The sequence below is a fragment of the Alligator mississippiensis genome, chromosome 6 (genome assembly GCF_030867095.1).
Source record: "Alligator mississippiensis isolate rAllMis1 chromosome 6, rAllMis1, whole genome shotgun sequence".
Classification (NCBI taxonomy): Eukaryota; Metazoa; Chordata; order Crocodylia; family Alligatoridae; genus Alligator; species Alligator mississippiensis.
In genome coordinates, this window is record NC_081829.1 from 72,583,480 (window position 1) to 72,607,847 (window position 24,368).

Sequence of the window (24,368 nt, forward strand, 5' to 3'; positions counted from 1 at the left end):
CCAAAAACCAGAGACCAGTAATCCCACCAGTAACCTCAGGTACCTACAACTTAATTAGCAATGACTGAACCTCAGGCAGGTAATCACTACCCAAACTCTAGACATGCTAATTCTCCTACCTATACCACCACTCAGTCATGCCCAGTTTTGACTTTTACTCACCATGCTCCCATCACCCATCCTACCATGTGATATCCACCAGTTTCTCCCAGCTACTGCTATAAAGGTATGTTAAGATCTACATCCTACCTTTGATATGGCTTTACTGCTTATAAACTGAAGGTTGTTATAAGCATTTGTTTAAATATACAAACTAAATCAGTAAGTAACCTACCAAAAGTGTAATACGTGACAGTACATCTTGGTAGTAAGTTTCTACAGTCTCTGGAGGATGTATTTTAAATGCCAAAAAGAGTAAATCCATTTGTGTTTTAATAAACAGGATTACATAAGAGAATAAAGGGGAAAAAAACTTGCTATGCAAATGAAATTTACATTAAAAAATGTTGATAGCAAAGCTGAGTTCAAGATATGCAGGTATATTTCCTGGGTACAGACACTTCTGATTTATTACCAAAGAGAATCTTTATCCTTAGAAAGGCATAGAAACAGTAGATAAGGTAATAACAGGCTTTTTTCAGTTATCACAAGAACAGTGGTAGCTCCTGCAGAAATCTGTGTACCAGATGCTCAAATAAGGAAAAGGTATTTTTAAAATACTAACTTTCAACAGATTTCATCGATACAAAATTATTCAAACTTTCTTGAAGAATGACAAAATGTTGGAATTAAAAACCTACTAATATTAATACTGAGAAAGAAGTAAATATATTTCACTTACCTTCTATGTAACTATAGGAAAAGTACATCAAACTACAGCTGACAAGTTATATTTATAAAATCATATTTGGTATTTCTCAATAAATATGTCATTAAACTCCCAAGAAATAAATTTGTACTTGGACAATCTTATGCTGTGTGTAACAAATTCACTTGGGTAAATAACTGTGTTCACTTAAGTTTAGAGAAACAAGTTACTCCTCTCCCAACTTTTATTATTGCATTTAAATGGCAAAAAATCCTCTCAAGGCAGAGTTAAGGTCACTCATTGGTTTCTTGTGTCCTTCCATGACAGCAACTTCACCTAAGTTCAGACTTAGTGGGAGTGATGGGAGGGACGGAAGGAGTAAGATCTAGCCCAGGGGTAGGCAACCCCTGGCACAGATGCCAGAGTGTGGCGCACAAAGGCATTTTGCTTGGCATGTGCACCTCGGGGCAGACAGCAGTGCAGCCCCAGCCCCTTCCCTGCCACAAAAAGGATTGGGCCCTTTGTGGCTACCCCACCATCCGCTCCTGGCACACCAACATTTTGCAAGCTGAGTCTGCAGGTGTTCTTGGCATTCTGTCCAAAAACATTGCCAACCCCTGATCTAGCCAATGAGAATCATGCGCAAGTACTTCAGCTGCATTCACTGTGTTCAGTATAGTTGCAGATATGGTGGAGGGATTAACTGGAGCAACTTCGGATAGCTGCAATTATGATGGGAAGTCCATAGCTCTCTGGGGAGTGTGTAAACTCCTCTGCCTGATGTGTGCATGCACGTGTGTGATCTCAAAGGAAGAAAGTGTATGTATATTTTGAGAGATCTGGCATGCTTCTTTTCAGCACTGCACCGTGTAGGCTGTGGAAATAGCCTGACACTGGTGTTTCTGGCATGGGAACTGGTTATACTTAGACTGGAGACAAAAGCAATGACAATGCTATCCAAAATGGCAGTGTGCGCCACATACAGAAAAGTCACATACCTTGATCTTGTATTTCTTAGTTTTAATAAGTTAAAATTGTTTAAATCCAATAGTAGGATGGGTTTCTTCCAAAAGGGGCTCAGATTGCATGAGCTAGACAGCACTCCCCTCCCTCAAACATGCACACAAATCCTGTCGTAGGCATGGCCAACAGCAAATGGTAAGACCAGAAAAGGCCTTTGCCCAGGCCCAGACACAGCACAGAGGCAGGGCCGCTGTAGACCTAAAATATTGTTTGATTCCACAAGTGCAACCAAAAGAATGATATTTTCTATCTATCTTAAGATACACTGTTTTACTCAGTGTAGGGAAGGGGGAAAGGGGAGGGGAAGGGCCTATGTTTTGTGGGCTATATCATAATGTCACCAAAAGTTGGAATGCTAACACTGCTCTTCACTGCCATGAGGCATAACACAATTTTAGAGCAATCTAAAAAAGCATATAGGGCATGTGTGGATGAAAGGGGGACCCCAAATTGAAGCAGTGGGTTTTTAAAAATACTGCTTCAATTTAGGGCCAATTAAAGCCCTGTGTCATGCACACACCTGACTTACCTGCCTCTCCAGCAGTGCGGAGGGGAGGGCTGGTGCTTCCCTCCATGGCAGCGGAGCCCCTCCCCCCCCGTCCCCCCTCATTGGGCCCCCATGCAGCTCAGGCAGGCAGGCTCAGGGGGCAGGGGGAATTTCAGACTCACCGGGTTTTTTTCCTCTCTTGGGCAGAACCTGCCTTCCTGGGCTACTGCCAGGCTGCCTGCAGGGATTCCTGAAGAGTTTTTGAGCTGCATGGAGCCCAGTGCTTCACTCTGCAGCTGGAAGGGCAGCATCCTCCAAGGAGTTTTAGTTTGCTGCACCCCAATTCATTTAAGGCGCATTATGCCACCAAATTTGCTACAGTGGCTGTAATTAATGTGCAATATGCTGGCAAGGCATGCAAACACCGACACCAATACAATGCAAAAGCATTTAGCCCACCTTAAAGTGTCATACACACATGCCCCTCATTTCGTCTACACATGGCCATAGATTCTAGAAAAATGGATCTTTAAACAGAAAGAAGTTTTCCTATGAGCGTGAAGTGGTCCCTTAGTTAAACACCACCCCGTGGGCAGAAACACAGTCTGAAACAGTTATGTGGACTGTGAACATCTCCATTCATCTCAGCATGAGATTTTTATTCCTCCTTCTCAGTGCCAGTAAGTGAGCCTGTTAAAAGCATGAAGCATGCCCATTCTCAGCTCTGCACTATATAGTTGGTGCATGCTTCTAGAACATCTGTTCTCAATTCTCCAGAGAGAGGGAAGGTTTCCCCAGATCAAACCTGATGCAGGGAAAGGGTATCCCTCAGATTCCAGCTCATACAAGAGAGAACAAAAGAAGTTCATTGCTTCCTGAAGAGAAGAAAAACCTAAGATTGCCACATGTGAGGTGAGGAGGCAAACGGGCCAAGCCAGTGGTTCATATATCTTGGTCAGAGTTTTCCAATTTCCCAGCTCATATGAGGAACCAGGGAAACTGGCTTAGCGCCCCCTGCCCTAGAATGGTAAAGGGTAGGTTACATCCCAGTTCATATGCAGAGGAAAAAGAATGTGACAGACTCTCCCAGATCCCTACTTACATGGGGGGTGGGGTTTCAGATATAATAGAAAGTGGGGATCCCCCCCACAGATCCCAATTTTCAGAAACATATACACACTCACATACTCACACATTCACATTCAGCTCATCTAACATGGATAAATTAGTGAGACCTTTGGCTACTCTGGTTGTACATTCACAGTGTAACCTATTTCATAAAGAAGCTGATGACTATCTTAAAAATATAACTTTTTCCAGAAGGCTGTGTTTAAATTTTGTTCCCCAAGGGATAGTGGATACCTTGTACTAGAAGGCATAAATTTCTGGCATTTGAGATCATTTTATGCATAATCAGAGCCACTATCTGATCTCAAAGTGTGCACAGAAAAGTTGGTAGAATTTACCAACCTTAAAAGCTGTTTTTGGAAGGCTGTGTCCTGCAAACTGCTTGGTCAAACAACCTTAAATAAGGCCCTTGGTACATGTTCACGTCCAATAGCTGCAAGTCACTAGAATGTAGTGACCTCTTAAAAAACATGCTAGGACAGGGGTAGGCAACCTCTGGCACACATGCCTTGGGGTAGACATCAGGGGAGTTGTGAGGGGCCTGATTCTTGTTGAGGCAGTGCAGCCCCAGTCCCTTCCTGCCATCCGCCCTGAGGCACATGTGCACCGGCCACTGGCAATGAGCCAGGCAGGGGCTCAGTGGACCTCAGCACAGCTGCTTGCAGCCTCCCTGTCACCTGCTGCAAGCAGCCTGGGCTCCATGGTGGGTGACAGGGACCTGTCCAGAGCCCAGGCCAGCTGTGGCAGGCAACTGGGAGGCTACAAGTGGGTGCACCGAAGTCCGTAGAGCCTCCGTTCAACTCTTTGCACACGCACCTCAGGGCAGACAGTGGAGAAGGGGCCAAGGCTGCACTGCCACAACAAAGATGAGGCCCCTCCTGGCTTCCCCATCATCTACACTTGGCATGCCAACATCTTACAAAATTGAGGCTGCAGGTGTTTTCGGCATTCTACCCAAACAAAAAAAATTACTGATCCCTGTGCTAGGAGATAAACCTCACTTGAAAGGAAACAACTTTTCCAGGGGCGACATGTAGGGAGTGCATGCGGGTGCACGTGCACCCCCTAAGAACATCAGTGTACCCCCTGCCAGGCTGCACTCCCTGTTTAGCCGGCAGGCGGGGGGGCAGGCAGGAGTACCAGCACCCCCATTCTGCAAGCGCTGGCCGGGGAGCAGGGCCGCTAACAAAAGCGTCCGTGTCGCTTCTGGAAGTGGCTGCGGGACTTCCGGAAGTGGTGTGGCTGCTTCCACGGTGAGTGAGATTGGCCGTGGGGGGACCCACCTGGTCACCGACTCAAGAGGCACCAGGCACCCATGAACTTTGCAATGTTAAACTACACTGCTTGAATATGTATGTCTGTTTGTGTTTTAAATGCACTCAGTAAGTATTAAGTTGAACATGCAACTGCCCTAACAAATAAGAACCCTAACTCTGCAGAACCTCCTTTTTCCAAAGCATACCAAATTTCAGGACAATCCAAGCAAGCAAACACTATGACAGTGTTTAGAAGTAATGACCTCTCAAAAGAAAGGGGTTCTTAACTTTAACTGCAGCAGATATGATAATAAGTCTTATCCAGGAAATATTTTAAAATAATTTGAATCAGCTTTAAAAATCAGCGTACTTACCACTTTTTTAGCTTCTATATTTTGAGAGTCATTTACTTTCTGTTTTCCAAGTTTTTTCACATAATTGTAAACTTCTGAATTATAACATTCAGCTCCATAAAATGCACTGCTCCAACCAGGGTTCCAGCTATTAAAGTCAGTTAGGTTGGGAGGAATAGGGTAGGTATTTTCAGCTGCCTTTATTGTAGTCTCCTCCTCTTGCTCTATATTCTCTTCTGCCAAATCTGGACTGAGAGAATGACCATTGCTTTGTAAACATTCTCCCTCTGTTCCTATTTTTAATATAACCTTCTTCAGCTTGGGTTCCTTCTCAAAATTATCTGGTGAAAGCTCATCCAAGTCCATTTCAGCAGGTGATATATTTGTAACAGTCACTATCTCAGTGTCAAAGGCCACCTGTTTTTCTTTTCCTTTCAAAAAGAACAAGAAAAGCAAAGCAAAGAAAAGAAATATGTCATTTGTGGAAGCACATTTTTTTTTGTTAGATTTAAATGCCATACATATGAAAGGCAATTTTCATACCACCTGTGCCCTGTAACCAGGGAATTGTAAGTCCACCAGATAATTTTAAAATGTCAGTTGCCATGACAACCACCACCAGATATTTTAGTCATATTCTCTGTAAACTTGAATCACCCATTTCTTGTTCTGTTCACCAGCAGCATGGCAATACTTTCAAATTTATAGAATTTGTGATTTTACCTTGTAAAATGTTCAGGTAAAAAAAGAACAACAACAACAAAAAAACACCTGCAAAAATTAAAACCTGTTGTTTTAGAAATTTCTGTAAGATGCAACAAAGATGTACTCTGAACATGTACAGTACAGAGGTTTCAAACAAAAAAAATACATCATAAATACGTCCCCACACTAGAAAATAGCTTAGCTGTTCTACGGAGATGTAGATTGTAGCCGTGTTGGTCTAAGGACATAGAATGCAAAACCTACAAACACACCTCCACCCCCCCCCTCCCAATTACAACACCCCAAAACAGTACCATCAGCATTCCTAGATCTTACAGCTGCACCTCCAGAAACGTAATATATATAATCCAGTGTAACAAATGCCCTGATGGAAAATACATAGGAGAGACCAAACAACAAGTGCGCACCAGAATGAACGCACACCAGAAATCTATTAAGGACAAGAACACCCAAATACCGGTGGGAACAAATTTCTCTCAAGAAAACTACTCTCTCTCCAGTCTCTAAGTTCTAATCCTCAAAGGGAATTTACAAAACATTTTTCACAGACGAGCCTATGGACTTCACTTCATCAACATCCTGGATACAAAAAAATGTGGACTAAATATAGACACTGGATTTACGACACACTATAACCTGCCTGACATCTGACTCCCCAGGTCCCTCTCCACTATTTACCTGCTGCATTCATCACACTCCCTCCCCACCACCCACCAGCCTGTCTCTCACCCACTGACTCCACAATTTACATCTTCACTGACTGGCTTTCTTGCATGCATACAAGCCTCTGGCCTCTTTACTATTTATTCTTTTCAAGAAGACCACACACTAACTGCAGATGCTTCCTCAGCCTGACAAAGAGTTTTTAAACCCAAAAGCTTGCTAAGAAATTTTTTTCCAACTATTTAGTTGGTCTAATAAAAGATATCAGATTTACCCAAAGAACCTCATCTGCCTTACCTGTTCTATTGCTCTTTTCACCCACACATCCTTCAAGCTCTTTAGTCTATACATAGAGGACCAGGTCACCCATTAGGGTCAAACTGCAGAGAATAAGTTAGAAGAGGTCTTTATAGTACTAAAATTACCTTTGCACAGCGTAGTCCTACATGACTCGAGTTATGCCAGGGCTTCTCTTACAAAAGCTTCTCTGAAGCAATGAAATGATAGTCAGAGGTTGGTACAAGGTAGGTAAGATCTACGCTGATCAAATCGCTTCCTTTTTTTCTTGGTGCAATCTTTCAGGGTCAAGATTATTCTAGGTTTAGAGTCAAATGACAACACATACCACACAGGAAAGCCTGACTCAGTGCATGTAGTCATTTTGAGGCAGCAAAAAGGCTTAATATCCCATGACACAATGTAATTGTGAATTTATATATTTTTTCCATTAAAGGCTGACAGACAGTAGAGGATAAACCTTTCTGGTATCACACCCACCCTATCTTTGGCTAGGCAGGAGAATTAGATTAGAAAGGGATCAATTTATTGATTCTTTAAACCATAGAGCATGTGCAGTCACACACATAGTTTGAAAGAAGTAATGAAGCTTAGGAGCTTTTCAAAACTGATTTTTTGAGGATTGCATTTATGGCTTCTGAAGCAGTTTGATGTCACTCCTAAATAGATCAGCATATTGCAAAGTACAGTTTGCTAATTCCATGTGATGGACAATTACGTGAACTCCAGTGGAGATGAATGAACTGCAAAAAAAACAGGTATACAACCACATCTTTTTTCTGAGAGTAATAATTATTCCTTGTCCTCCCTGCAAGTTAGCCAGGAGAAGAATACACAATTATGCACACACAAAGTATGTCACATCCCATCACCAACACCTTCAGCTTTTCTTTGCATCTTAAATATTTATTTTCTATATATTTTCCCTAGATGCTTCAGGTTCCATACTTTTAGCTAAGATAGGGAAGTAATAATCGTGCAATACACTGGTAAGACTACTGAATACTATTCCTATTTAAATGAATCTTTCTTGACCAGGTACAGAGAGAGGCTACCACAATAATTGGGCAGAATGGAGAAACTAGGGATGCACCAATAAAGATTTTTTGGGCTGATACCCAAATGAGTCATATTGGCCAATACTGGTCCAAATGTCAATATGCAGCCCAGCAACTTGGAGAGCAGCGTCTGGCTGGTAAGTCTGGTGGGGGGAATGGGCATGGGGGAGGGAAGGGCTTGCGCATCTCCAGGGAAGTCACGCAGGGCATGTGCCCCCCAGATCTATGCGTGGGGTGAGGGTGGGCTGCCTGCTTGGGGCTGAGGGCAGCACCAGGCTCTTCCCGGCAGAAGAGCTGGGCCAGGCCTGTGCTTGGGGTGGGTGGCTATGGTGGTGCTGGGACTGGGGGCTACAACGTGGCTGCAGCCCCCCTGCAGTTCCCCCTCCCAGCGTCACCCTCACCTGGCACACAGACCCGGGGGGGGACACACTTGCCCCCCATGCCGCCCCTGGGGGTGCACGCAGCAGCAGGAGCCACCCCACCACATCTCCTGGACTTACAGGTCACAGCTCTGTCCTGCACCCTGCTCTGCTTGTGCAGTGCCTGCCCCTAACCCAGCCACATTCCTAGTCACTATGGGGGCTTTGATATGCCCCACCCATGCCCCTTCCCCCTTCTCCCTGCCCAAACTTACCAGCTGGATGCAGCTCTCCAAGCTGCCGGGTTGCACTCCTGGCCACGGGCATGCTGCAGCTAGTCTGGTCAGGTACCTGCATGCATGCATTATTTATTGGTGACATTATCAGCCACATCAGCCAAAAAAAGCCAATTACTGCAGCTGATAACATCAATTTTCTTTTTATCGGTGCCAATACATTACGGACTGATGCATCAGTGGGCATCTAGGAGAAACTCATGCAACAGGAAACTGAGAGAGCCTGGTTTGCTTAGCCTAGCAAAACAAAAGCTAAGAGAGGCTATGATTCCCATCTATATCAAAAAGGGTAGAGACCAAGGAGGGAGAAGACCCATTTGCCCATTTTAAGTTCAAGGAAAAATGGGTACAAACTGGCCATGAGAAAGATTAGGCTGGAAATTAGAAGTCTTTGGTATGGTAACTGAGCCTTCCTCAATTTTGAGTTCAATTATTGGAAAATGACTGACTGAAATATTTTATAAGTAGGCACCTTTAACAATAAATATTGATGGGAAAAGGTGCAAGAAAAAGACAAAGGACAAACTAGTCCAAACAAAAAGGCCCCTGGATATAATCATGGACTGTGGATTATAATTCAGGAGAAGTGTGGGACCAGAAGTTAATGAACCAGTATGGGCATACTGAAACTTAGTGAATGAATGAATAAAAAAGATGGACATGGACTACTCAGTGCATCACCCCTCTTTGGAATCCTTAGAGAAGGAGACTAAAAGAAGAATTATCAAAGGAAGGTAATTGACCACTCTGCTTCACTCCAGGGCCTCTGTACTTTATCTGTTCACTTCAGAAGAACTATAATATCATGATACCCTGAGCTGAGTTGCATGTATAACAATCCCTAATGCGCCAACATGAAGACATGTGTGACCCTGATCTTTTTTTCCCTTATCTTCCTTCCTTCCTCTGATCTTTGTGTCTCAGACTTTTCACTTCATCTTTAGATCAACTTGCTACTTAGCAGAAGCAGAATGGGAAGAAGTAACTTTTTGCAACTTAAAGATCAGTTAATGAAAGGCACCTGACCAGACTAGCTAAATGATGCCTCAGACCAGAAAAAAAGCCAGATTCCAGTAATGACAATCAGTATGACTAACCTACTGGCCTGGGGCACCCATGCGTGATGGATCAGCCACTTTATAATCTGAGATTAATGAGCAAACTTTTCTCTATCCTTTTTTCCTCTTTAGTATCTGTCTGACATGTCAAAGACAGGGAAAGTGACTATCATGCACAACATGGAAAGGGTTGCTTTGACAACATTTTAATGGACATTTTATCTCCAAAGGGATTTAGTTATAAATTTGATCAGGTTTGTTCTACCTATAATCACTTGGTTTCAGTACCAAAAACACGCTACATCTTGTTTCTTTTTCTTTTGTGCATCTTAGTCAAATTTCCAACTTTAGAGTACTGTATTTACTCAAATGTAAGATGAGCCCCTCCTCACCCATTTAAGGAAAAAACTTGTCTTGGATTCGAGTGCCATGTGGTAGGGGATGGACAGGTGGCCACTGCAACTCTGGCTCTGAGACTGAGTGGGGAAGGAAGGTCATTTTAAATTCAAAGTCATCTTGGATTTGGGCAACTACTGTATGCATTTTCTGCTGTCTGTCGTAGTAAAGGAGCTAGAAGTCTCTATATTTAGACCTCCAAACTTTGTATAAATGTTTAAAGTTAAATGATGATTGCATCATGTTAATATCTTTGACTGTATTCATTAATTCTATTCAATAGAATTAACGGGGCAAACACAACTTTTAAATTCAGCTTGAAAGGTTTATAGATAGGATTTACGTGATGTGGTTGCTTGTGATAGTAGGCAACTTGGCTAGATAACCTAGGAGATCTCTTCCCATAATCCTATTTGTTGATTCATTAATACCGTTCTTTATCACAAGTATTAAAATGGTCACTTAACTCTGGCAGATTACAGCATACTGTTTAAGAATTAAGTACAATCCCTTCAGCCCTAAGCTTTGAAAGAAATATATTTACTTTTAATTGAAAGTTTCCTTGCTAGGTCACTTATTTTATTATCCAGAACAACTCCTTTAACTCTGTTAGGCCATACTGAGCAGACAAGGTAATAACAGGATCAGATATATTAAAGAAGAATCAGCATTAGTTCACCTCTCAGCTAATCCTCAATTGCTACAGTAGCCCATAAGGAATTACAAGCATTTACTAATGTGCTTGGCTCTCACTGGAACTAAATGTGATATGCTGAGCTGATTAGTAAGATTGTTGTAACTTACACGAGATTCTCTTCCCATCAAAGCAACCCCCAGAACACTTATTAAAAAAAGAAGAGAATACAAAAAAGCACATATGGCAGTTAGCATTTCAAGAGTTTTTCAACATTCACATAATGCCTCAGTAAGTAACGATAATAACTTGGCACGGCAAAAAATGACATTTGGTCTGATCCAGGCTTGATAACGGATGACAACCCTTCAGGGTGGTGACATACAGAGTAAATTTTCAGATGCATTGTCACAACCTCAAAGGTAAATGTTGTCTTGCAGGCATAATATAAACACCAACCCCCTTAAGCTCTAGCTCTTGGTGGATTTCCAGCTCACACAAGTATATACTAACATGAGGTCTTGTCTCACCCTTTGTCTGTCTGCTACTAGCCAAAAAACTGTCTGTCTTCAAGTGCTGGAACATGTGGCCACATTTTGAATAATCTGTTTCAGTTGTGCTGAAAATACAAGCAGATGGAGAGCAATTAACACTTCATAAACTTAAAAATGTATTTAAAGAAAATAGAAATTTTATAGATCATAACATTTTATATGCTAGGACTTCTTCACATTTTTCTTGAATGAAATATACTTCTGCATATATTAGGCTTTGCTACTTTTAAGAAAAGTCTTCAAAGGCTTTATTGATGTCAAAATTCACTGGATAAGGTGCAATTCTTTGACTATCACTTATACTGTATAAAGTTGATCAAAACCCTACCAAAACCATGAAAATGTATTTAAAATAAGACACATCATTAGATTGCAGACTGTCTCCAGGCAGCCAGGCTATGATAGGATAAAGCTTCAGACAGCAGCCTGACATCAAGCCATACCTCAATTAGAGTAAATCTAACTTTTAGATGAAGACAACCTAACCAATGCTGAAAAGACATTTGCCTATCATCCTTCACGGTATTTACCTTGTACCCTGTAGATATGATTCTATTTCTATATAGGTTGCTGAAACAGGGGGCACTTCCCAGGGCTGGTTTGATGTCGGCCTGCCCACCTGTCTCTGGGCTAACTGCCTGCCTCTCTCATCTGCCATGCCTCGATGATAAATTATGTTACTCAGGTGGGAGGCTGCCCATTCTGAACCCTGACATTAAGGGGAATATCTGCAGCTCCACTCTGTCCCTACACTGTGGCCCAAGCCTCACAGATAGCATCTCAGGCAGCTAAGCTTAGCTGTACCCTTCACCCCATTAGCTGCGGTCTCCCCTCTAGGGACCTCTGGCTCCCCCTTAGGCACTGGCCCCATCTCAGGCCAGTCGGGATCCTGAGCCTCTTTGCTCTGTGGGCATCCCTTGTGGTGGGCCCCCGGCCCTTCTGATCCCTCTCTGGGTCGTGGCCCCAGCATGGACCAGTCAAGGTCCTTCGGGACAAGTCTAAGAATTTTGCCTCCTTTTACCCTCACAACTCCGCTGGCAACAGGCCTTTCTAAGCTCTCACAGGGTCTGGACATTACCCAGCTAGGACTGTGCAGGAGCTGGAGGTTATTAGCCATCCCCGACCTGCCTTTTATCAGGGAGGTTTGTGGCCCTGGCATTTCACAGGGCTGCCACGCCACTGGCACTCCCACCAGACCTCCTGGCAAGGTGCAGTTTTGGGTCATGCCCAGGACCTGGAGCCTCCTCCATCCCCATAGCCCCAACCCATAGACCTCCAAGGTGTTCCTGAGCCTCAGCTCGGCTGACTGGTGTCTCTCTCACGGCTGCTAGCAGCAAACAGCTGATTCACCCTATTTATAGCTTGCTTGCAAAATGGCCACTGCAATCAAGCACCTGGCTGCTGCCTGCTCTGGCCCTTAAAGTGGCAACAATGCCCTGCCACAGTTGCCTTCTCTTTATGTTCTGTTCTTTTATATCTCTCTTCCCTGCCCACCCCATTCAACTGTACCCTTTGCTCTCTTTTCCAAAGTTTCTTTCCTCCTCCAAAATGCTTTAGTCCAGGCTGATCATCAGGGTACAAAGGCAGCTGCTGCACATTCATTTTTACCCACCCTATGCTTTTTGATTCTGCTTCTCCATTTTAGTTCCCCCCACCTCCTTCAACAGTTTATACTGGAATACTGTGACTAGGACTTGCAGATGAGGCCATATGTGCACCTCTCTGCACTTTGAGTAGGAAGAGTTTCTATTTTGCTGTCTACTGAACAGCTGAGGTATGGCCAGTGCATGGCTAGAAGAGTTGTCAGGCAGATACAGGATGTACTAAGTGACAAGGACATTCCAGGAATATATGGAGACTAGATTGCACAGGTTAGGTTATCAGGACTGTTATAATGTTCGAGCTATCACACCAAAGGAAAATTCTAGCAAGTTAAGATATGCAGTCATGTTACAAGTATATAGTTCATACTAAGAATACTTAGTATAAGCTATAGCAAATTTCCATTCTTGAAAAGTATATTTTTTAATGTAGTATCACTTGCAGGAGGGCCTAAGTTATTAATTCTAAAATTATTATACTCTTTGTTTGGATGGCTAAACAGTACCTTAGAAAGATATCCTGAGGTTATTCTTCAGTATAATCCAGTAATTGGACCTTTTTTTTTAATATTGGTTATGGGCAATAATATTTCCCTTTCTTCTCCTCCTTTCAAAGGCTATACATTGCTGCAACAGCTTACCTTGAAGATGACCGCTTCACAAACCTCAAAAATCCTGTTGTAATAACAGAGTACAGCATACCTCCACAACATTTCAAGCTGGGATTTTTCAAAGGCATTTAAAAGGAATTTAGAGTCCAATTCCTACTAATTTGCAATAGGATTTAGGCATCTAAAGGCCTTATAAAATCCAAACTCAAATGAGTTATCAGGCCAGTATGCATTATAGACCAATCCATTATATTTCAGAAGTTTTTTTAAAGACAATTTCTCTTACTGAGACAATTTTCTAGATGACAGGTACAAAGCTTCCAGATCCAGACTTTCTGGTTGTTATCATGGGCCACAAAAATAAGGAAGCAACACATGTCATATTGAAGTTAAACAGTACGCAGTTGCCCTTGATAAGGATGTTTTCAAAATGTGGCATTCTTTTAAGCTGTAACCAACAAGGATATTATTCAATTTAAGACAGAAATGTGATGCGAGATGAAATACTAAAAGGAGGTGGAGGGGTGGGGAATTTATCAAGACTGTATTTTCTTGCTTCATAGACTCTCCAAGGGAACATTAAGGATATACACTTTAAGGAAAAGTTAAACCACATGTTTCATTGATTCTGTGTGTATACAGATAGCTAGAACAAAAAAGAAAAGCCAAGTAATTTTATTACGTAACTTAATGAAATTTTTAGCTTGCATATTATAAAAAAATACAAATAAACTAGAATGCTCAAATTACACAGTAGGAACACTATGCTTAGATTTGATTGTACAGCATCTTTCAAACAAGAATATCAATGTTTCCACAGGCTATTCAAGGCAATTTATGTAAATTGGGTAAAGCAGGTCAAAATGTTAAAAAAATCTGCAGGTATGTTAAGGCTGAGGTGAAGAGAAGCTCAGGTTAGGAAATATCTTCTTCAAAGCCTTTAAGCACATGCTTAACTTCAAGCATTTAATTAAGTACCCTGCTAGTCATCAGAGCACTTGTGTAGGTCTTCAAGTTCCAATGACTTTAAAGACTTAAAACAAAGCCATTTAGGGTATTTGTACACATGACAGTCATCATAAAATAAAATAAAACCTGAGGACTAAATATTCATCACATGTATAAGTGCCCTTGAATTCAGGTGCCTTCATCAATCAGTTTTAGCTGGAGAAGGAACAATGATAGGGAGGAAGGGAAGAAGGAAGGGAGGAATGGTTACATTTCTAGGGTCAGTCAGTCAGACTGAGAAACTGCCCCAGGCTGAAAAACTGAGGGATCTTCCCCACTGCTCCCTCTGACAGCATTGATTGGGGATGCCTGACTTTGCTGGATCAACTTGACATGTACCTGGCATTGAAGGACTATCGATAAGTTGTCAACCACGTGGGAATTCTTTGTCAATTTGTCTGTCTGTTTTTATTATCATTGCCAATTTTTTAATTTTTAATGTTCTATTGTCTGTTTATTAGCTTAACCTTTTTATTAACTGTTATACGTGTAAACCATATTTTGCTGCTTAAACATATTTTTGTTGCTATTTTGCTGCTATAAGTAAAATTTATCTTTACTGTTATAAGTGAAACTTGTCTTTGCATCACTCCCAACACTGCCTCTTCAAACTTGAACCAAACAGCCCAGTGGCTGATACAGTTGCAGCACCCAATCAGCCTGCAACCAAATTGAGACACTCACAGTGTCCAGCTGGCCTGTGACACATGATCAATTATGTAAATACATAAAAGAGAAGAGAAAGTGGCATGGTCTATAAACAGGAAAAGCCAGAGAATAGGATGGAAAAATGACTTAGAGAAGTAATTGAATATTTGATGGGAAAGCCATGAATGTCTTAGAGACTGAAGACAATTTTATGCTGACTTACTTCTGCTGTGTGCAAGAAGTAAAAATACACATGGGAAAAAAGACGATATTTATTCTTTCCTGCTTCTAGTTAAGACAAGCAGCTGAAATTTGTACCCTGAAGAAAAGTTACATGAAATCTCAGGCAGGAAGAAAAAGGAAGGAATGCTTACCTTAAGGGTGGGGTAGTTTTTCCATGTACAGCCTTGTAAAGATTCTCCAGTAATTTTTCATCCCAATACAGGTCACAAAACTTCTCAGAGATTGCATCACAGAAAATTTCAAACTTAAGATCCTTTAAGGTTAAAATATAGTTACCTTGTTCAGAAAAATAAAATATAGTTATTTAGGATTAATCTTACTATCTAAGATATTATGTATAAAGATAAACAAACATACCCATAGCAAAAACTTCAGCCCCATTCTCCAGATAACCATCAAATGCAAACTCTTCTTGTATAAGATGTACTGCTTTCTGTAATAAAGTATTCTCTGTCTTATTCTGCAGGGATAAAACTTCTACATCAAAGAGACAAGTTGAATTTTGATTCACTGATGCACATGACATGTGTCCTGGTAAAGAGGAACTGTTCTCTACATTGGTATTATATTCCTTATGTTCTTGACAGCTGGCTTCAATAATTTGATTAGTTGTAGGCAATGATAAACCATTGATATTAGCTTTCATTTTTTCATGCTTGTTCTGTAAATTAGATGGTTCACAGTTTTGTGGTTTATAAAGGGAGGAATTTTTTTCTAGGTTTATGTCAGTTTTATAATGTGCAACAGTACTTGAAAGAAGCACAGGCAAACTATGATAGCAATCATAAGCAATTTTTGATTGAAGAGGTTTATTTGGTATTTGTTCTGATACTGCTAGATGCACTGGTACAAGTGTTAACACTCTTGTCTCAAAGCCCTGCTCGACCAGAAATTTATTTTTACAAGGAGTGTTAGATGGTGTAGAACAAGCTAAGGAGCTTGAAGAAACTGCAGATAAAGTGTTGTTTTCTTGCAGACTGCATGAGGAACCAGATGGTAATGGCAATTTAATGGTGGAAGTACTATTGTTGTTTGGATTTTGCTTCTTTGAAAGTATCTGGGATGAACTGCTTAGTATTTCTAAATCAGGCTCAGGTATTTCAGGAAGAGCAGCAACAAATGCAGCCTCCGTAACATTGTTTCCAATACCATCTACAAATACTGATTTGTTGGTGTCTATCTGCATTTCTTCTTTTACTTCCTTCTCAAGTTCCTCAGAAGTGGATGCAGGTGTCTCTCTGAAAACAAACAAAGTATTTCGTAAGGACAGGTAGGTCAAAAGGTATGAATGAAGTTTCAATTTTAACTTGAGTATATACTAACTTTGTTATATCTGTATTTTGCTGCAAAATAATAGGCTTAAAGTGAGTTGCAGAAGAGGTGAATGCAACAGGTAATGTAGTCGTTTCACTGTTCAAAGAAATCTGACAAGGCACTGGTCCTTTAACTGCTATGAGCTTACTTTCCCTGGTAATAGGCACAAATCCTGGAAACACAAATAGAATTAGGTAAAACATAAACAATACATGCCAAATATAAATACATTGTAAATAATCTGTTTTGATTAAAAGTAGAAAAAACATTTTTGGACAAGTCTCTTTCAGTAACAGAAGTTACACTACACTGAAACAGAAAATAACCATTTAACAAGCAGCTGATTACTTACCTAGAAATGATTCTGAAGTATCCATTCTGTTTCTTTTATTTTTCAACTCAAAAGGAACAAACTCTTGAAAAGAGTTTACTTCTTCCTTGAAAGCCTACCAGCAAAAAGTGAGGTCCACAATTTAAATAAACAATGCAATTATTTTACTTTAACAGTGTTCAGCAAGTTAGTACAAAAACATTGTAATGTAATGCTTTATTATTTTGAATTCCTGAAATCTCCAAAGGAATAGCTCACTTGCACATGGGTTAAGTAAAAGTAGATGGGACAAGAGTCAGTAGCACTATTTGTATCAAATCCAGACAATCAGTCCTAGCGAAATGATGATTTTTATTCCCAATTCATAAATATTTCAACATCCAAGCCTATGCATTGTTTTAAAACTACTGTTGTTTCTGCTTATGCCTGGTGACATCTCATATTAAATCACACAGTACTGTCTTCTGCTCTCTTGATGAGTAAAAGAAGGAAACCACCAAACAATCACTGGCCCTCTGAGTTTCTGGGTGATGACGGGATGGCTGCAGAGTCAAAGGAATTTTAAAATATGCTAAACCTTCTCTCTCTATGCTATTTGCCAAGGGCATTGCCCAACCCAGCACTGATAAAAAGATTAGGTTATTATTATAGTAGAGTCTTAGATTTATTTAAATTTTTTTTGTGTACTGGGTTTGCAAGGTAATTGCACAGGGCATGCCCAAAACCATCAGAAAGCCTGAGACAAATCATCCCTCTGTACTTTTTCTGAGCTCCAAGAGGTGCAGTAAACTTTCTTCTCCATTGCATTTAATGGACTGAATACTACTAGGGCTCTTGGGACTTAAGGAACCCAGTCCCCTCTACATGGTACTGAGTTTTTAACCACTGTGCCTTACCCATACAGTCCAGGGGTATTAAACTGATCAGACCCTATGGGCTGGATGAGAAGTATGGCTCCCTTCCCTGAGCTGGATTGGGCCTACAGACTGATCCCATGCACTGCATATGCCTTTCATCAGCCCTGAGTACTGCATGCGACACAGACACCTAAAATCGGATACAGTACTTCAGCATAACTTCTAAAAGCTGTATAAGAAAAACATACTTCTTCCATTAAGCTAAAGTTCTCAAGAGAACAATGTTAGTGTTGAGCTAGCAGATCTTTGAGAGCCTTAGTTTAGTTTTAGAGTATTGAAAATCCTTTCACATTTTAACTCCTTTGTACTCAAAATATTTCATGTATTGGTACAGAGAAGAAGAGGGAAAGATTAAAAGTTTGTAAAAAATGGATCAAAATGATAAAATGAAAAAAACATTTCCGCTACATACTGGGCATTTGGATTCTTTGTATTTGATAACTCACTGCCTTTCACTAGCTGTGTCTACACATGCATTTACACTGGCTTAAATTTACTGAGCAGTAATTTCACAGATTCATAGAAGTTTAGGTCTGGAAGGGAACTCGTGAGATCATCAGGTCCAGCCCCCCTGCTCTAGGCAGGAAAGACTGCTGGGGTCAAATAACTCCAGCAAGGTGTGCATCCAGTCTCCTTTTGAAGATCTCCAGGGTAGGTGTCTACACTAACCCTGCTGGGAGTCTATTCCAGAGTCTCGTCACACAAACCTTACTACTGTGTACTAAGCAGGTGTCACAGCAGGGTCCTGCAGGAGGGCCATGATCTCCTCGAGGCCCCCTTTCCATGCCAAGTTGGCCCAAGGGCACCCTCAGATTCTTGCCCGGCACGTCTTTGATGACATCATATTTGGGAGGCTCCCTTATGTCTTCTTGGACACGGTCCACTGTAACCTCTGGTCCCGTGGACTCCCGGACCCCTCGTGGGTCTTGTCCTGCAAACGGGTGCTTCGGGGCACCCTAGCCTCATGGGCTATGCGTGGCTCCTACCACGTCAATACCACGCCCCAAGCCTTGCAGATGTCACGGATGTTGTTCTGTCTCTTTCCGTCTCCGCGCCCTCTCTGGCGCTCGGGCTCTCCACAGTCCCGTCTCTCTCCGCGCCCTCTCTGGCGCTCGGACTCTCCGCAGTCCCGTCTCTCTCTCTCTCTCTTTACATGCCCTCTCTCAGGGCCTTCTCAGTAGTGCCGCCCTCCTCTGGGGCTCACTGCAATGCTGCCCCCTTCTCCGGGGCTCACCGCAATGCTACCCCCTTCTCCCGGGCTCACCACACCTGCACTGGGGGTTCTCAGCAACACCCCCTTCTCTGGGGCTTCTCAACTGCCCCTCTCTGGGGCTGGGGTCTATGTACCCCAAATGCTGTGCCCTCACTGGTGCTCTGGTCCCCACCCTAGTGCGAGTCCCCTATGAGGCCTCCTCCAACCCCTAATAGCCTCACCCAAATCACCGGTGATAAACAACACCACAAATGCAAGCCCTTTGGCTATAACTTAAACTGAAGCCGCTTGGCCCTAACAACATTCCAGCCTACCGGGAAAAACTCCATTCCACAGCCGTGTCAGTCACTACTCCTTCAGTTACGCTTCTCCTCTCTTCCATGGCAGAGAGCTCCCTCCTCCTGGGCTGCTGGCAGTGAACTGCTTCTGGCCTCAGCCCCTAGGGTTTATAAGGGCCAGGCCCTGCCCCTTACAGTCAGCTGACCGCTGCCAGGTGTGGGTCACTTGCTGACTCCAGTTGCCCTGGCAACCAACATCTGTGCTCCTTATTCACTGCTAGGGCTCTTTCCCTAGCAGTTTCCCCTCTTTAGGAGCAGGGCACCTCGGTGCTCCGCGATAGCAGGAATAGGCCGGTGTCTATACATGCAGATTTTAAACTATACTTAGTCCTAAGTCAGTCCACACACACAGTGTTACTGTGCAGTAAGGTCGATATGTGCTGTGCATCACTGCGCAGTAACTTATTCGGCATAAATTTGATACCTGCATGATGCAGGTATCAAATTTATGCTCAAGTCTGCGTAAGTCACCGTATTTACTGCACAGTACGGGTGTGCAAGTGTAGATGTGCACACATACTGCGCAGTAATTTCAGTTACTGCACAGTAAATGTGCATGTGTAGATGCACCCACTGGCTCCAAATTGTTACTGTTCATTTTTAAAAAAATGCTATTTTAATAGAAGTATGACAAATTGATGACTGCTAAACCATATGTTAGATTTCTACATTAGAAATCTCCATAATCTTACTCTTAAAATGGAACACCCAACTTCCTGGTAAGTGGTGCTCTAAGCCAAATGTGCCAACGTTGCTGTGAAGACCTGAGGACTTCGGAAGTCAATTATACACATATAGTGAACTTTAATGTAGTTACTAGAATACATAGCTAAGAATAGGCACAGAAAATCTGCAAAATATTCTAAAAACAGAACAACACTTTCACATCTATTTTTCATTCTAGGAAGAAATATTAAACATTTCTTCTTAGTACTGCCCAAGTATTTTTGTTAATGAAGTTCCTACAGGAGTAATACTACACAACCACTTGCAAGATTTAACAAAATTGAGAGAATAAAAGAATTACATTAGCCAAGCACAAAAAATCTTACTAGAACATATGGTAGAAAGATTATCAGAAAACTTATAATACATTGGAAGAATACTCCTACCTTAAAGACAGATTTACTCAACAAAGCCAGAACCTTTTTGCTGTTTATCCCTCTTTCACACAGATAACTACTGGATGTCTAAAAATATGAAACATCATTTTGAATTGGTAAGAAAGTTAAATAAGTTGCTAAGAAGCAGTACTATATATATATTCTTTTACTTAAAAATAAATCTAATTTATAGACTCTTTTAACTTGTTCCAACTTTCTGGTTTAAAACTTCAACATAGATTAAAACAAACGCTGTTCATCCTCAAGGGCACCATTAAAGCGTGAAAAGAAAAAAAAAAGATTGATCATCATATAATGAGCTATCAGGCTATTATAAAAATAAATTAATATTTTCCTATTCTAATTTTTTACTAACTACATCTCTGTACATGATTGAAAAGCTAATATAAAATTGCTTAATCAAGTCACCTTAATTGCATCAGCTAAGGAAGGTCTTTCTTCAGGGTTTTTTTTTGCCATATCCAGAAGAAGATTCTTTAGTTTCCTTGGCAACGCTAGTTTGTGATCAGGTGGAAAACTGCACTTGGCTGCCATCCATAAAACTGCAGCAGTGCCATAAATACAGACCTGTTGAAAAAGCATATCCATTAGGGCTGTGTGAAACAGCACCGTTTCATTTTGACTTCCATTTCATCATTTCGAAGGGACAGTGTTTTGTTGTTTCGAAGCATTGTTCCATTTTGTTTTGTTGAAACTGTTTCACTGTTTTGATGCGTATTGATGTTTCGCCCATAGGCTATAGTGGGGAATCATAAAAATGCCTATACCTTTGTCATTTCTTACCTGATTTGAATGAAAACAGCAGGGATGGTATCTCTTGCTGAGGCCACAAAGTCTGTCACGTTTCAAGGAGGTAGGTGCATGGGTTTCTGGGAAACTGCACCTCAAGGTGCTGACAAGCACAACTCATGTCACACATGTGTGTTAAGGTGCAGCAGAGTGAAAACAACAGGCATGGTAGCCTCTGTTGAGGCCATGAAGCCTGCCAAGTTTCAAGGAGATAGGTGTAGGCAGAGGTGACCAGAGCAAGGTACGGGGCCTGGGGCAAATCAGCCCATGCCCCCGCTCCAATCCTGGACCCAAAGAAGCTGCTGCTGCCATCACCAGCAGGAGTGTCGGCAACAGGGGGAGGGGGGAAGCGGTAGCGAGTGGCTGGATGCGGAGCCACCACTCCACCCAGGTCTGCAGGGCCCTCCAAAGTGTGGAGCCTGGGCACTCGCCCTGATTTGCCCCTCCCAGGGATGGCCCTGGGTGCAGGGGTTTCTGGGAAATTGCACCTCAAACTGTTCAGAGCAAAACTTGTGTCACTTGTAAGTGTGAAGACACAAAGAAAGCTCAGTTCAAACAATACTTTTTATGTTGTTTTCCTGTCCCTCCCCAACAGCACTGGGATTGGAAGGGACCTCAGGGGAGGATCACTGTCACTGGCCAGCTACCTGTCAATATCAAAGCAGTCCTTCCTCCCTCTTCCCCCTCCCTCTCCTTAGTTTCTCTTTAGCTGCAAGTAAGCCCAGCTTTGAAGCTTGAAATGTTTTGAAACTTTTGAAACGTTTCAACTGCCCTCATTTCATTTTGAGGCTGTTTCAAAGCCTTTCATTTCGATTTCACTGTTTCGAGCTCAAAATGAGTTGAAAAAGCATCAAAATGAAACACCCAGCTAAATTTCACACAGCTCTAATATCCATCGTGTAAGAGACAGCAAAGCTGTAAAGAGGCATGGAATGAACGGGACTTTCAAAGAAAACCTGACTGCAACCTGCCTTCAAATGTGCGATGTAGCTCTCAGCATATTTCTGCATGTTTGCATAAGAATAGTAGCCAGTTTTCTAACACTGGATTAACATAAATTAGTTTCCTTATCCATTATCTTAATGTATACCAGGAAACTTTGAAAAGTATTATTTTGCAGCACTTCTTTCCCATGGAAATCATTCAAAATTAATTGCAGGCTTCAGGATCCTTTCTTAAACTTCATTTAGCAGTCAATTATTACAAACAGCAAGTAGATAGTACATAAGTATTGCATTCCCCGTTAATAGCAGCCCCCTGCCCATATAAAGAAGGTAGGGTTGTTTTTTTTTTAAATTAAATATAAACAACCGAAATTTGTTTTTAGAAATTATTATAGCTATAGTTAAACCACTTAACATATTGCCTTTGTGAGACATCATAGAAAGAGAGTTGTTTCTATTTGGTTCCAAATTTAATATTTTAGACAGAGAGGGAACCTCTCCTCAGTCAATGATGAATACGTTTACCTTGCCATTGTGGCTAGAAACTGACCAGTTTTCTAACCTTAGGTCAACACCAGTTAGTTTTCTTATCCATCATCTTAATACATATTAGGAAACTTGGGAAAGAAATGAAATGCTCAAGTAGCAGAACTTATTATACCTGATTTAGCAGAAGTACTCAGAACCACCACCATTACAGTGCCATTTCATCACGCACAGGAAGTATCTTCATAAGGGGGTGAAAGCTACAAAACCATAGGTCCCAGCAATGTGCATCTGTTACTAAGAGTGGGGCTGGCAAGCTGCCAGCTGCCTGAGCACTGAATCTGTTGCCTTGTATTTCTTATCCCTCTTCTTCAGCAGGGGGATCTGACTCCTGCACTGGTCTCTGGGCAGTCCCAGAAGTTTACATGTTTGCTTTGAGGTCCAGAAAAAACATGTAAATATTTAAGGTGAAAAAAAGAAATGACAAGGATGATGGGGGCTAGACTAGATGACCTCCAAGATCTCTTTTAGCCCTATTTTTCTATGATCCTATGAAAAATATGTCATGGTGGGCATCTACTACAGAATACTGTACAAGATCAGGATGTGTGGATGCTAGAGGCAACTATTTGGTTCAGATGGTGAAGAAACCAACTAGCAGGTAGGTTCTTTCTCAATTTGATGCTTATTAATAGGGAGGAATTAGTTGATAATCTGAGGGTGGAGGGCAACTTGGGAAACGGTGACAATGAAAATGATAAAGATCATGATGCCAATGAAAGAATACCAAGATAAAAATCTTGGAATTCAGAAAACAGACTTCAAAGTGACTCAGAAAATTGGTAGGCAGAATCCCATGGGAAGCAGATCTAAAAGTAAAAGGGGGAAGAAGGGGAGGGAAGAGTCTAGAAGAGCTAACTGTACTCTAAAGGAACAGTATTAAAGGCAAAAAAGCAAGCTAACCTGATGAGAAAGATGAGTATTAAGTTTGTAGCAAGAGTCCTGCTTGGCTCAACTATGAGATCTTCAATGGCTTAAATCTTAAAAAGGAATCTTACAAAAAGTGGAAACCTGGCCTTATTACTAAGGATGAGTATAGGTATGGTATGGATTTATAGGGACAAAAAAAAAAAAAAAAAAAATCAGAGAAGTCAAGGCACACAGTGAGATGCAGCTAGTAGTAAGCATTCTATAAATATGTTAGAAGTAAGAAGACCAAGTTAAGTGTAGAGCATATACTGAATGAAGAGGGGGAGCTAATAAATGGCAATGTGGAAGGGTTTAATTCCGTATTTTTGTGAAGGAATTATTTGTACCATTGATTAAACGTTTACCAAAATCTTGAAATGGGGAAATCCTGCTCCCATTGGCCACATTTATACTGCCTCCCTCATGAACCTGGGAGTGGCGCCAAGAAACAAGCCATCTCCCCCCCACCTTGCTTCCCCCTCTACCCATACGCAAGGCTGGTAATTAGACAAACAAACTGATTAGAGGGGTCTGGAGTGCAGACCCTGGAGCCTGAGAATGGCTTGGCCATACAATCAGAACCCCTAAATCAAGAATGGCCAACCTCATGACCAGCCTCTGCATGTGGCACATGGTAGATCAGGTAGGGGACAGGCAACACTTGTCAAAAAGGTAGCCCCCCCGCACTGCCCTAAGCCATCTAACTCTGCCTAATTGCAGGCTTGGGCATCTGTGG

General features: G+C 41.7%; 1 protein-coding gene across 3 annotated transcripts in view; it reads right to left on the reverse strand.

Annotated features, from left to right (window-relative positions):
* The window catches only part of KNDC1 (kinase non-catalytic C-lobe domain containing 1), a 137,463-nt gene that overhangs the window by 29,372 nt on the left and 83,723 nt on the right, over positions 1–24,368 (reverse strand). For all 3 annotated transcript variants that reach the window (XR_002089353.2, XM_019484195.2, XM_019484196.2), the window contains 8 exons: positions 20,853–21,011; positions 20,433–20,510; positions 16,874–16,967; positions 16,531–16,693; positions 15,565–16,445; positions 15,339–15,483; positions 11,073–11,161; positions 5,077–5,486 (listed from right to left, as the gene is read on the reverse strand). Coding sequence is in view for 2 of the 3 variants with exons in the window: in XM_019484195.2 (XP_019339740.1) it covers positions 5,077–5,486; positions 11,073–11,161; positions 15,339–15,483; positions 15,565–16,445; positions 16,531–16,693; positions 16,874–16,967; positions 20,433–20,510; positions 20,853–21,011 (2,019 nt within the window). In the remaining variant the exon portion in view is untranslated. The remainder of the gene's footprint in view (positions 1–5,076; positions 5,487–11,072; positions 11,162–15,338; positions 15,484–15,564; positions 16,446–16,530; positions 16,694–16,873; positions 16,968–20,432; positions 20,511–20,852; positions 21,012–24,368) is intronic.